General features: G+C 41.1%; 1 protein-coding gene across 12 annotated transcripts in view; it reads right to left on the bottom strand.

Moving 5' to 3' along the window:
- The window catches only part of Myo6 (myosin VI), a 146754-nt gene that overhangs the window by 31209 nt on the left and 100971 nt on the right, over nt 1–14574 (bottom strand). For 10 of the 12 annotated variants that reach the window (XM_011242667.1, XM_011242669.1, XM_006510835.3 and 7 more), the window contains 5 exons: nt 14268–14395; nt 10799–10894; nt 10354–10527; nt 6560–6598; nt 4120–4213 (listed from right to left, as the gene is read on the bottom strand). In XM_011242667.1, coding sequence (XP_011240969.1) covers nt 4120–4213; nt 6560–6598; nt 10354–10527; nt 10799–10894; nt 14268–14395 — 531 coding nt within the window. Of the gene's footprint in view, nt 1–4119; nt 4214–6559; nt 6599–9925; nt 10128–10353; nt 10528–10798; nt 10895–14267; nt 14396–14574 lie in introns of those variants that run through there. The other 2 variants (XR_003947804.1, XR_003947803.1) reach the window with 2 other exon arrangements.

The following is a 14574-nucleotide window of genomic DNA, read 5'->3' as shown; positions in this document are numbered from 1 at the left end:
TATCTGTCCTGGTTAGTCAGCTTGACACAAACTGAAGTCATCTTGGAAGGGAGAACACCATGCCTCTATTGGCCTGTAGGGAAATCTATGGGCATTTTCTTGATTATTAATTGATATGGGAGGGTCCAGCCCATAGTGTGTGGTGCTGCCATTGGATATGCGGTTTTGGAGTCCTGGGTTGCGTGAGGCTTGTTTTCAAGCCAGTAAACAGTGTGTTCCTCCATGGTCTATGCTTCAATTCCTGCCTCCAAGTTTCCACCTTGAGTTCCAGCCCCGACTTCTCTCAGTGACGGAGTTGTAAGGTGAAGGAAGCACTTTCCTTCTTCCAATTGCTTTTGGTCATGGTTTTAACCATAGCAAACTAGGCTGGTATCTTAAAATGATTGTCTTTAATGCAGAAAAAAAAGTCTAAATGGAAAGGTCAAACTAGAATCTGCATCTTAAATATCACAGAGGGGAAAAGGCCCAACAGCTTCCACACTAAGACTTAGTGTTGACACACAGGAGCACACAAGTCAACTGGCACTGAGGGAAATATTCAACAAAATACTATGTTGGGAGCCAGGGTGTGACCTAGTGGGAGGGCACACTTTTCATGTTCAGGGGACACTGGTTTCAATTTCTAACACTTCAAAAACAAAGTCTAAGAAAAACCTGCTGGGATGGACATCACAGGTACGTTACCATGGTAACTACATTACCATGAGAGTTTATGTAGCTATAAGAGCAACTGTTTTTTAATTATAAAGAGGTGGTTATTAAATCAATATTAAAGAAATTTAAAGTGTTCAAAATATGAAAATATGAGTAGCATACGTGGAAAACAAAAACAATAACAATATATCCTTACTCTATTCCTTATGCCAAAATGAATTCCAGTTAGTCAAATTAAAATTTATAAAAGAGAATATAATTTTTAATACATGAATTCTTAATTTTAAAACAATCTTAGGAAACTAATGCTCTATACAGACTGAAAACTAGTCTATTTGATTGAACAAAAGAATGAAGCTCAGTGGGCTCTGTGAGAGGCAGCACTTCTAGATGGCAACTTGAAAAGACTCACCTTTCGTATCATCTCTACTTTTATGAATCTAAATTAAAGTTTTCTCACTTATGGACAAAGACATGTGTCAGATATCCACTAAGTCACTGCTTAAAACAGAAAAAACAGTAACAGAAGTAACTTAAAAGCCTATTCATTAAATTGTATTACACCCATAAAATAGAATGTAATACATTGATTAGAGAGCTGGAATTTAATCTATCCGGCATAAAAATATATCTATCCCATAATGTATGCTGATTAAAGGAACATACAGAGACCATCGCTGTTTTCTTTGCAGTACCAAGGACTGAACCCAGGGCCTTGCACGTGCTTAAACAAGTATTCTACCACTGGACTAAGCTACAGCCCTCCCTAGCCCGTGGCTATATAGTTCAGGCTGGCTTTGGATTTAGTTCTCAGGTCTGCTCATAGGGAAAAAAAAAGGTAAGGTTTGGTTGGCACTGTCACAATTTTTGACAATGAAATGGTGTCACCTGTTAAGCTACAACTTAGCTGACCGTGCTAACATACACTCTTCGTGAAGCAGGACTCCTGTAACACACCAGTAAGCCCATGCTCTGCCAATCTAAACACACACAACTGCAGCTGCACACGCTTGACAAATAAACACTAGGTGCTCATTGGGGAGATCAGTATATTACAGTAAAAAAATCCTAAAAGGGAAAAGTCGCACTCAAAGTAACAAAACTCATCTTAAAGACAGCATACGATGCAACTACTGTGTCTTTCACACTATATCTCTGTTATTAAGTAACACCTGACTAAGAACATGCTAGAAATTGAACCCCTCTGTAATGTATATGCAAGGGATTTTCAAATAAATGTAGCTAACTGTGCAAAAAGATTCCCTCATTATTCTATGCAGAAATACCTCGAGCATGCACTATGTGACTTTGCAGTACTTGTTTTAAATCAATCAAAAATAAATTTTTGTATCTGATAGACTATGCATTCTTTTCAATCATGAATTAATCTAATACACACTAGAAAAAAAAACAGGATTTTGAGGGAACCAAAAGGCAGTTGCTTGAGGGAAACTTTAAACAGTTATAGTAGCAGGCATGTCTTTAGCACAGTAGGCAGCACATTAGTGTCATACTTTATATAAGTATACATAAAATCTATAACTGTCACTGTGAAATCAAAGTGCCACACCTCAGTGCCATGGACAGAGCCCGAGCCAGAGCCAGGAGCAAGGCTGGCTTCCCGAGGAAGCTGTTCCTAGCTGGCATAGGAAAGATGAAGGAAAGATGTCCCAACAAGAAGCAAAGTGAACATAGACCCTGCAGTGGGAGGGGACGTGGAGCAATGAGTGCACGGCTGTGTGGCTGTAGCATAGACAGAAGTGTGCAAAGACTAGGAACACACGGACCAGAGGGAGAGAGCGCCAGGATGCTACTCTTCTCTCTGAAGCTCAGGAGGGGCCATCAGAGGCTGTATGCAGTACAAAGACATGATAAGAGCTGAACTGTGAAGAGATAATGCTACACATGTCTGCATTGTTCTGAGCAGGGGCCAGGAGGACACAAGGGTGACTGCAGCAGGACAGCCAGTGAGAGAAGGCTCAGCTTGGGCTGGGAAGCAACACTACTCACGGAGTGGGAGGTCACAGGGCTCGGGAAAGAGACAGAATATGAGCCTCACTATCCAACACAGCAATCATTAGCTATAGGTCCTTGGCTGCACTAGGCACACACAGCTATTTTATATTTTAGTGTTAAATAAAATTTCAAATCACCCCTACAGAAGTCCCACCAGCCACATTTCAAATGCTTAAGAAAGAGCTCATAGCATCAATCTCCTGGTTACCATACTGGGTAACTCGAAGGGTTACAGAAGTAACAGGAGGGCAAAAGCAAAGTGGCAAACAGAAAAGGAAGTAGAGAGAACAGTGGAAGACAGGTAGATCTGGAAGTCACTGTGAGTGACAGCTGAGAGTCTAGTGTGTCTCAGTGCAAAGAAAGGTGCTCCATCCCATAGGCTCTGGCCCAGTTCTTAATCAGCACTGCTGACTCATGAGAGGCAGGAAGGTGCTATACCAGGGACAGGCCCGAAGGGGATGCAGGCAGGATGAAGCACCTGGCAGCATCCTGGTGGAACTCCAAGGCTTTGGTAAGAGAAGAGGCCATCTGCTGGCAGAGGCTCACAGTTCTAAAGAGAGCAAGGGAGACTGGGGGGAGGGGTCTGACTGGCTCTGCAGAGAAACAGCACTGCTGAGCAGCGAAACCTGGCAGAAGAGATTTGAGAGCCTTGAGAGGGCAGTGGCCATGAATTTAAACAGTGTCAACCTGGCTGACCTACCAGCCCTGTACAGACTAGGAGAAAGCGCCGGATTACACTCTTAACAGCTAAAGTTCAGCGAGAAGAGTTAGAAGAAGATTCCGATGTCAGGATCTGAAGCTTGGCCCATCTGGGAAGGACTCTTTAATACAAAATCAAGTACAGGGCTTTGAAAAGAGTTCAGTTAAAGAGACCTCAGTCTCACTGTAAATTGACCTCTGAGAGGACCAGAATCAGGTGTCAGAGAATGAGCATCAGAGTTTGAAAGGCAGCAGGGTCCGAGCTGGACCAAACCAAGAAGGCAGAAAGAGCGAGGCATTAGCTATAGCTGCATTGAGTGTCAATGCCTGGGGTTCTGTGACTGATCGAAGCCGGGCTTGGGATGGATGGGTCAGATTAACTAAACTCATGAAAAAGCCCCAGGGATTCATCCTGCTTTCATTTTCCCCCCAACAAATAGTGGAGGGAAATCAGGGACACCACCCCCAGCCTAGCCCAGATGTGTGGGAAATGAGGACTATTGCGAGCTGCAGCTGCCAGAAGCAGCCTGTGTAGGGAGATTCGGGTTCACCAGGGACATGTTCGTAGCTGAGTGTCCTTCCATGATGTTACTTGACAGAGACTAGAAGTCAGTGTTTCTCAGGTCACCTGGCCCCTGTGCTTTATTCAACACTAAGGGAAACATAAGAATCTTGTTGAACTTGAAGATGAGGAAGGTACTGGTGAGTTTGTCTAAACACGTGTGACAGACTGTGAAAATATGCTGATACCTGAACACTGAAGTTGAGACAGAATCTGGGCGCCTTCGAAGTGGTGACTCGTCATCTTTAAGTTGGGTTTGATGCAGCGGATGAAGCTGGCTCCCTGGAAGAATAGCAAATACTTTTTAAGATGGTACATATAGCATCTTTATGTTTCTATGTCTAGGAATACCACCAACTTTCACAGCACACTAATGTTATTAAATGACACAGATAAAGGAGCTTAAAATTTTTATTGTCATACTTCTATAATTTGCCCCTTGAAATTAATGTCTGTATTATGAATAGATATCACCATGATGACATTTTAGTATTGAATGTCAGAAATCATAGAAAAAAAGTCTTCCCCTGCAAACTATTTCATCACATTTAAACAAAGCACTCTGCATGTCTAACCCTATCTTCTCACAGGGGCTTTGGGTTTTGTTTCCCAGGGCCAGGCCTTGCACACTCAAGCAAACATTCTACCACTGAGCTCAATCCCCAGTCTCTACATAGGCTGAGAAGGGAAATAAAAATAACACTGTTTAAAATTTAGGCCAAAATGTAAGCAAACAACACACTCACACATAAATCAGTATTTTCATTCGACTTTAAAAATAAACAGGTCCCAAACTGCTTCACTATGCATTTTTTAAAATTTTGCTTGTTTAGCAATATTTTTTTTAAAACTTAAAGGCTTCCCTGTAGTGATCATATTTTGCTGAATAAAGCAGAAAGAATCCTGTTTGCACCACAATGAAACTGCTGGAGATAATGTAGCAGACATCGGAACAGCTGCTTTTCCTCAGAGTAGCCACCTCACAACACTGAATACGTATTTCAGTAATGATGCTCACCACAGACACTTGGATAACATGTTTCTAAAAATCACAAACCACCTCATCATTTTAGACCAGCGCATTGGTGGGGAAATGAAAATAAAACAGTCTCCTCATCAGACATGATGTTTACAGATGCCTGGCTGCTGAGGAAGGGGGCCGAATGAATGTGATCGAATACATTGTATACATGTATAAAATTCTCAAAGAAAACAATACTATGGTTTTTTACAAGATGCTCTTAAGATCAAAATATTTTAGAGACTCAGAACATTCATGATTTTTCTGGAAGGCTCCAAAGGATGACTTCATCAGTCAGCAAAACAGCATCAGCACAGGCTACTGAAGACAGCTGATGCTTCCAAAGGATGAGCGTCAAGTTGACCTCTGTGGTTTGTGTAAAAAAAATAAGCCTTTCCTTGGTATTACAATTTTTCTATAACTCACATATTCCTCGTGGTTTTCATTTTGCTTTTTAAACGCAGGCTCTCACTATGCAAGGCCAGGCTGGCCCCAAACTTATGATCCTCCTACTTCACACTGCCAACTGCTGGGGTTGCCGGGTGTGTGCCGCCTGACTCGGGGGTTAGGGTTTCTCTCTACATGGGTTTGTTTTCCAGTCAAAACCCAAGAGTACAGTGAGTCACACCTGTACTCCCCAGAACACTGGGGCAACGACAGGATGACTGCAAGCTCAGGGACACCCGGAGCTCCATAGCAAGATCGAGGCCAGCCTGAGCTCTATGATGAGACCCTGTCCAAAAATATAAGAAAAAAAAAAATCAAAGGCCAAATGTATAGCTAAGTGGTAGAGTATTTGCATAGCATGAACAAGATCCTGGGTTCAATGCCAACACCACCAAAAAAAAAAAAAAAAAAAAAACAGAGTGAATCAATAAAACACAGTTAAAAGATGAACTTGTGATAAACTTGGCATTTATAAAGGACAGAAAACTATTAAGTTCATTTTTGTCTGCAGCACACTGTTATTTCTGAAGAACGTCACTATAGTGATTGCTTTTACCTGTTTGTGTGGCTGAATACGTGGTTGAGAGGGGTTGGGCTGCACTGGGACTGGCATCCTGAACCTCGTGCTTACCAGGTAAGCATCTAGCACTGAGAATAATTCTAGTCCTCTAAAAACTGGCTTCTCTTTGAAAGGAAATGCAGTTTAAAATATACTTCCCACTATTCCAGGGTTATCATATTTTCTTGGATAACCACTAATAATAGTTTCAAAAGACCATTTGAAAAAAAACTGTTTTCTTTCTCTCTTTTTTTTGTCATTTAAAGATGTTTTTATTAATTTAAGGACTTTCTGACATTAAGACATGTCTGCTCCTGGAAGCACCCCATCCCATTTCAAAGATGATAATAAGCACCAAGAATCTGCATCTGGAGTTCACCTCAATGTGGCAAGCTGCCACTGGGTAGAGAGTTACCCATTCTTCAATTATAGACAAAATGCTGTTCAGAAAGGGCAGACTTAGGGAAGGCTACTACCAAGCTCTGCTAAGACGAAGTAAGCAAGTCTTTCATAATTCCTGCTTCACAAATTGTCTGTCAGGTATACTGAGCCAGAAGGCTGAAGATGGAAAAAAACCTACTTTCTTATTAAGTATACTCACGGTACTTCGAAGTTTATCCAGAAGCAAATTTAATTGTGTCTAGAAAAGAAAGAAAATACGATTATTTCAGAAAGTCAAAACATATAGTGGAGATGAATTAATATTAACAGTCCAATATTAGACTAAAGTAACATGCAAAAACAACCACATGTAACATATTATAACAACTTCCCTGCACACAAACTCTGGAACAGGCAGCATCATGCAAAATGGCTAATGAAATGTCAAGGACAAAACCTTACATTATTAACAGACACTTGTGTAATTAAGGCTGAAAATTATGACACATTAACAAATGGGATGAATAAGGCAACCATGCAGGCAATGGGTGGAAGCCCGTGCAGATCCTGGGGTGCACAGCGTAAAAGCTGCAGTGCAGTATCCGGGTGTGCGACAAACAAGGCGCCATCGTGCCGCATGCTATGAAGCCTGAGATGTTTAAAAGGAGCTCCGTTTGTACATCGGGATGGGCCCCTGCACCACGGCAAAAACAGCTGTCCTAATCCGGTTTCAGAAATCCCCTTCCCTTCTTTAAAATGTTATATATTTCAAGTGCTTTTAAAACTTGAACAATTTTCTTTAAAAATTTTCCCCAGTGAATACTATCACCATGCTTTCTAGTTTCAGAACACTGATTATAATTTGCCCTGGTTCAGTGCACTTAAATCATGTTTGTTTTGCTATTCTACAAAGTAATTTTATGCTGAAATGCTTATTATGCTACTTGGAAAATACAAATTAAGATGCTAATTCTTAAATTAACATATTGTGTGGAGCACAGCTGTAATTAATAGTAATGTGTAGACCTCGCTGAATGCTTTACTGTGAGTGAAGGAAGCACTGCTCTGAGAAAGCTTTTCCTGAGTCTTGTCAGATTTAATCTGATGAAGAGTGTAATACAATGAGCCTAATTAAGAGTAGATTACTGGACTTATTATACAGGTATTAAGATCTAGGGAGAGAAACAATATGTCTAAGAGCATGGAGCTAGCAATGGCAAAGCCCAGGCATCCAAGTTCCTTCTCTTACAACGAAGCTACTCGATATTAGAATAAAATGAATTTGTCATGGGACTGAAGAACACAGTCACACGCACAAAGCTGGTTGACAGAAGCCAACATCAGTCTGTACCCCAAACAACTGAAAGCAAGTCAAGAACCTCTTTGGAAAGAAAACAATGGTTACAAATCCACTCTCTTTTAATCCACAGACAGTGTGATATTTTGCTCCCCGCAAAGTGGGGGATAAAGTCAGAACAGTGGGAGCAAAAAGTAACGAGCAACAGCTGAGAGGACAGAAGAGAACGCTCATTAGCACGAAGCCACAACCCAGAAGAAGGCAGTGCTCTCAGCAAATCAGGCCTTGTCTGCGTAATTTATTTAATTATCTTTAGATTTGCCCTCAGCGGCCAGAAGCTTAGGGTTCTCTGGAACTAGTTACAGGTGCATGTGACCCACCTGATGCTGATGCGAGTGCGTAGGACAGAACTTGGGTCTCCTGCAAGAGCTGTACACACTCAGCCTCTAAACCATCACTCTAACCCCTTAAATTTTCACTTGGTGGGAAACGACTGGAAAGGAGTCTGAGTTGTTTGTCTTACACAGTTCAAACTTAATTCAATGAGCTACTGAAGTATGTTTAAAGTGAAGAGTCCTATTAAGACTCCATACCACTCCAGCATGGTAGCACATGCCTTTAATCCCAGCACTCAGGAGGCAATGGCAGGTGGATTTCTGGGAGCTCAAGGCCAGCCTGGTCTATATTGTGAGTTTCAGATCATCAGGGGCTACATAATGAGACCCTGTTTTAAAATAAAAATTAAAAAAGACTTCATCTTAAAGCCAATCAGAGAAAAATATATGTGGAATGTATTATTCATATCACTCACTGAGAATTTTCAGCAGTCGGTGCAAAATGTAGATAACAGTTATATACATGAACAGTTACAACGCATTTAAAGCCTCCACATAAAAGGTTGTTTATACTATCTACCATTTCAAGTACATTCTTACTAACACTAGCACTACATTCACAGGAGATAATGTGGGTTTGCTCTCTGAGGATGATCTGGTGGTTATGGTACCCAGCCTGGCCCTGAATGCCTGGGCTCAAATGATGCTCCTTCGTTTGCCTCCTGAGTCACCTGGGACCTCAGGGGCCATGACATCACATCTTGCCAACATGCTACTTTCAAACCAACCTTTTTTCAAGTGTTTAGTCTGGAGTGGAAAAATACTATATAAAAAATATTGCTCACTGAGTATGTAAGAACCCATAATTAATACATCTTTAAACAAATTCAGCTATCTAAAAGTGTTTTATGACTTCTATATTTACATTTAAAACGCTTTAAAAAGCTTAGCTTTTAGAAATATTAGTATCAAATTTGGTATTTAGGATCATGTCAACTCTTTCTGTTTTCTTTTTGTTTGTCTTGTTTGGTTGTTGGCTTTGAGACAGGGTCTCACATAGCTCTGGCTAATCTTGATTCAGGTACCAGAGCCTGGCCTTGAAATGTAAATCCTCCTCCTAGCTCTCCATCCCCTGAGCTGGGATTACAGGCCTGTGTCACCAAGCCCAGTTCAGGACCCATTTCAACGGGAAAGGGATTTGAGAAGCTTTCTGCTTCTCAAAGTAAGCACCACAGATCTCTTTACACTGGTGGTTCTCAAAGTGTGGGTTGTGATCCTCTTAGGAATAATGTATCAGATATCCTGCACATCAGATATTTACATTACAATTCATAACAATATCAAAATTACAGTTATGAAGGAGCAATGGAAATAATTTTATGGGTGGGATCACCACAACAAGAGGAACTGTATTAAAGGGTTGTAGCATTAGGAAGAATGAAAAGCACTGCTCTAAATAAATATAAATATACTTTCTAATTATATCATCTTAAATATTTAAAGTATACATTTCAAATGGCAGTTGTATAGGAAATATAGTGATACTTTCTGGAAATTAAGAGAGAATTTAGTTACATTTCTTTAGTCTATACATTGTAATTATTTATTAAGGTTTAAATTTTATATGAGCAATTAATAGCATTCTATCACTAAAACACACCTTCTTTTAAAACAATCCTTATTAGACTTCAAAGAATTAATTTTGATTCAAAAACTGATAAAAAATCAAACTATTCCTTAAAGTTAGATCAGCAAATTGAAGTTTGCCAGAGAAAGCACATCTCTTTTATAAAAGTTATCAAAGCGTCAATCAAGTTTTACTGTCATTCGCATGCCCACGGTGCCATGAGAGGAAGCACACAGCAATGAGTTACAAACTGGACCAGTCCTCTGAGACGGGCTCTTTAGCATAGCAGCCATGCTGTGAATGGAGTCTGGGAAGATGCGCATTTACCTGAGGCCCCTGGCTGTGCCTGCTCTTCCTCACTGCTCAACTAGTCCTCTCTAGCCATGCCAGTTCAACTACCGCAGCTAAACAGAACTGCTGAACAAGGAAGGAAGGAAAACACGTGGGAAAGAGGAGACTTGAAGGCGGCCAGTATGTGGAAGCAAGAACATCAGGAGAATCAATCAGATATGCAGTGTAGGAGCACGGCCTGAAAATATAAGCATTTCTGTACTGTACAGTTACTAGGACAACAGTTAGATCTTACATACAAGCATCAATAATGCAGGGTCATCTCTTGAGACACACCTGTGGCACTTCTGTGATCTACCTTACAATATAAAACAATGGGTGGGGTTTTTTTTTTTTATCTTAAATACAGGCAAAAAAGAAAAAAAAAAAAAAAGCCCAGCAATTAAGATATTTAGCACAAATACCTTGAACTTGTTTCCCACGCTGATGAAGCTAAGTTTTCCAGCCTTCTGTTTCGTATCTTTGTTGTTATTTGTAGATGACTCAAATAATGCCCTTATAAACTTATCCCTGGACTCACATATCAAGGATTCAAGAGACATATGTAGTGCATCATTATTTTTCTCCACAAACTGGGTCTGAAAAAAAAAATCAAATAAAATGTTTCTATCTGCATTGTGATAAAAATACCCTACCTGAACTCTGCCCCATGCAGTTTTCTGAGAAAACACAAACGTTCCATGCCCACACTGTCCGAGACAGCAGGACATGGGTAGTCAGCACTTTATGGGTGATTAGTACCAAGGAACTGGATTTTTACGGCTACTCAAGCCTAACCAGCCAGACACTCCCACACTGCAGAGGGTGGCTTCACACCTACCGCCTTCTCCTAAGCAATGCTTTACTCACTGTCTCGTAGCACACGGCCCCTGCAAAGTGCCTGATGATAAAGCCTTCATCGTCTCTGAGGTTCCTGTGGACTGCCAGCTTAGATTTCCTGGGAATCTGAGGGGAAAGTACACATATACGTTACTATGTTATCAAGAAGCCTGTCAGTGACTCCTTAGACAATTACAGATGCAAAGTAACCGAAACTCATAAGGAACTTTCACATTTTTCACAATCATAATACTTTTAAATATCAAAAACACCTTAAAGTATTTGCAGAATCTAATTAAAATTTGGTTGTATCTTAGTGGAAAAAAAAATTGGTGTAAGACCAAAATATACACACGTGCACACCTACCACACAAGAAACATACACACATATATGCCTGCTTCACACAAAACATACACACAAACATACCTGCCACACTTAAAACACATACACATATGCCTACTATACATAAAATATACATACAATGTATGCCTGGCACACACAAAATATATATGAATACCACACACAAAACATATACACATGTGTGAATGCCACACACAAAACATATACACATACATAAATACCATGCACAAAATATATACACATGTGCCAGGTGGGTCTTCCAGAGGAGGGAGGAGGACATGACCCTCCCACAAAACTTTCAACCACACATTTGTCCTGCCTACAAGATGCACGGGGATAAAGATGGAGCAGAGATTGGGAAAGCAGACAACCAATATCGGGCTCAACTTGAGACCCATCCCATGGGAGACAGCCAACCCTGACACTATTAATGATACTCTGCTATGCTTGGGGACAGGAGCCTAGCATAACTGTCTCCTGAGAGCCTTTATCCAGCAGTGGATGGAAACTGATGCAGAGACCCAGAGCCAAACATCAGGCGGAGATCAGGGAGTCTTGTGAAAGAATGGGGGATAGGACTGAGCAAGCCAGAGGGGTCAAGGACACCACAAGAAGATCTACAGAGTCAACTAACCTGGGCTTGTGCAGACTCATAGAGACTGAACCACTAACCAAAGAGCATGCAGGAGGTGAACCTAGGCCACCCTACACATTTGTGGCAGATGGGCAGCTTGGCCTTCATGTGGGTCCCCTAACAATTGGAGTTGGGGGCTGTCTCTGACTCTGTTGCCTGCCATTGGATCCCGTTGCCCTATCTGGACGGCCTGGTCGAGCCTTAGTGGAAGAGGAGATGCTTAGTCTTGCTGTAATTTGATGTCCCAGAGTGAGATGATACCCTAAGAGGGCTTCCCTTTCTCCTCTGAGGAAAAGGGGAAGGGTAGTGAGGGGAGGGATTTGTGAGGGTGGGGCTCTTTGGGGAGGGGGGGGACTTGAGCTTGGTTTCCAGGAGCCATGTCTGTTAGCCCCAAACCACTGCAACTCCAGGTGAACCAACACCTTTTTCGGAACTCCGCAGGCACCTCCGTGAGATGCACATATCCATACATGGACACAGAAAAATAAAATCTTTTTTTAAAATAAAACTTCATTTGAAAGTGAACATAAAACATTGAAATTGTTGTGTAATTAACCACCTATTTCTAAAGCTCAATCTTAATGCTTACTAGAATCACTCAGGAGGGAGTTTTAAACTTCCCTCGCCCCACAGTGTTCATAGAGAATGATTCCCAAGTGTATCCAGTAAAACACCATGAGATCAGCACCAAACACTTCCGGTGTCCCAAACCAACCATCCTGACATTTTACACAATAAGACTGAAACCACTCCAAGGAAACTACACCGTTTCCTTGAGCCTTAACATTTAATTATAGTATCTCATATTTGAATTATTTAAACTTTCCAAAGTACCTTCACATGTGTGATCACATTTGTCTCTAAAAATAACCCAGGGTAAAAAAGAGAGTATTATTTAAACAGACTAAGCCATGGGAGCCCAGGTCTGAGCTCTTAGAATAGAGAAAGGGCCATCACCCAGGAGCCAGAATGGGGGCTCTTCTGCCACACCACCTCGCCTGCACCCTAACCCACCATCCTCAAATGCCACTCTGGCATGTCCCTTACCTTCCCTGGTCCATCCTTCATGTGTAACTTGAGGATACTAATAGGATTAAATAAAGTCATTCAAGTAAAAGCACTCAGACAATACCAAGTGCTCCATGAACAACCATCACATTCAGTTGCAAAAACATACAGCTAAACTAATGGCAGATGGAAATTGGGATTATTGCTTTATTCTTGCTTGTTCTCCCTGAGCAAAGCAGTCAGACCTCGTTCTCTTGCTGCCTTCAAGTCTCTGGGATTATTCTGGTTACAATTCTGTTTACTGATCTGGTGAAGGCAACCATGCATGACCAAGCACATATTAAACAAGCAACACTCGGTACACAGCTTTAAAATTAGCAAACGTTTTGTCGAGAATACATATTGTCTCGTTTCTTTCCACCAAAGTACTGTGCATTAAGATAATTATCAGGGCTTTGAAAGACTGTAAGACAATGGAATAAGAAGTTCTGAGGTCCAGACGTGAGGTTTTCAGCCACGGAATCTATGATGTTTTGCCAACTTTTTAAATTAAATTTTAAATTATCCTTGCCTCTTTTTTAACATATTAATGGGGTCTCTAGTAACATCCGGTGTGTGTGTGTGCACTGTTATTTTGTTAATAATAAATAGAAATGAGCATATTTGTTACCATTCATTTAAGTAGCTTGACCTATCAAAGCAATGACTGGTACACTATTTGACAACTTCATACATACACAGTTAATGGAGGCATTTGCCAACTGCTACCCTATTCCCACTAAGCGATTCTAAGTAGCTTCTCTAGTTTCTTTTTGTGTCTTTTTTTTTTTTTTTTTTTTTTTTTTTGAGGGATGTGAGGAGAGTCCCACTGCTAGTCTCTCCGTCATGAGGCAGCATCTACCTTTGTGACTGAAACTGAAGTCAGTGTTTCTGTGCTGCTCGGGCTCCTACTGCACTCAGGGGTGAAGCTGTGTGCTATCTCAGGAGACGATGGCTGAGTGCAGGCAGAAGCACAGGGTTGGAGGAACACAGGAAACCATTTACACAGCCACAGACACCAAGTTCCCGGAAAACCACTCCACTTCCGCTGCCACCAGGACTCAAGAGCCAACAGCAGCTGAGCAACCTGGGCTTCTGTAAAGGCATGCTCTCGCCCTATTTCTATCGATCACCTTGTCTCCTCTTCCTTTATGCTACCTAATCTTCCCACCAGTTGGGTGTCCATTTCCCTCTCTGGCTGCATGAGCTGCTGCACTCGACTAAAACTGTATCACCAAATATGTATTCATAGAGAAAGACACATAAACACATACATACACACTCACACACATAATGTTATAACCATCTAGAGACAAGGTTTGCTGGCTATAATCTAATTGCTCTCATCTTTGGATAACGATGACTCTAGCAGTTAACAACATCTGAAACCTAGTGCAGCTGCCAGCCTAGAGATGTCTCTTCCCCGTAGAAACCCCATTTTATAAAGGCAGACTCACAGTGAGCCGGAAGTGGTCTTTGTGCTTCTGGTGAACCACAGACGTGAAGTGCTGGTCACTCGGCTGGGGAAGACGATTTTCTTCATCCAGAATATCCAGGATCCCCACTAACTTCACTTCGATTAAATCTATTTTAAGATATCAAAACATTCATAGTGATGAAACAATACTTTAAGGAATATTTACTCTTTGGCTTCAAAAAGTATTTGGGTTATAAGAGATAATCATGAGCATATACTGTAGAAAGCCATCTAGAAATAGAATTTTTATTTCAAATATGGCATCTGTTTAAAGGTAACATCATAGT

This window comes from Mus musculus, chromosome 9 (assembly GCF_000001635.26).
Source record: "Mus musculus strain C57BL/6J chromosome 9, GRCm38.p6 C57BL/6J".
NCBI classification, from domain to species: domain Eukaryota; kingdom Metazoa; phylum Chordata; class Mammalia; order Rodentia; family Muridae; genus Mus; species Mus musculus.
Note: the sequence above shows the minus strand (reverse complement) of the source record. Positions and strands in the feature narration are given on the sequence as shown.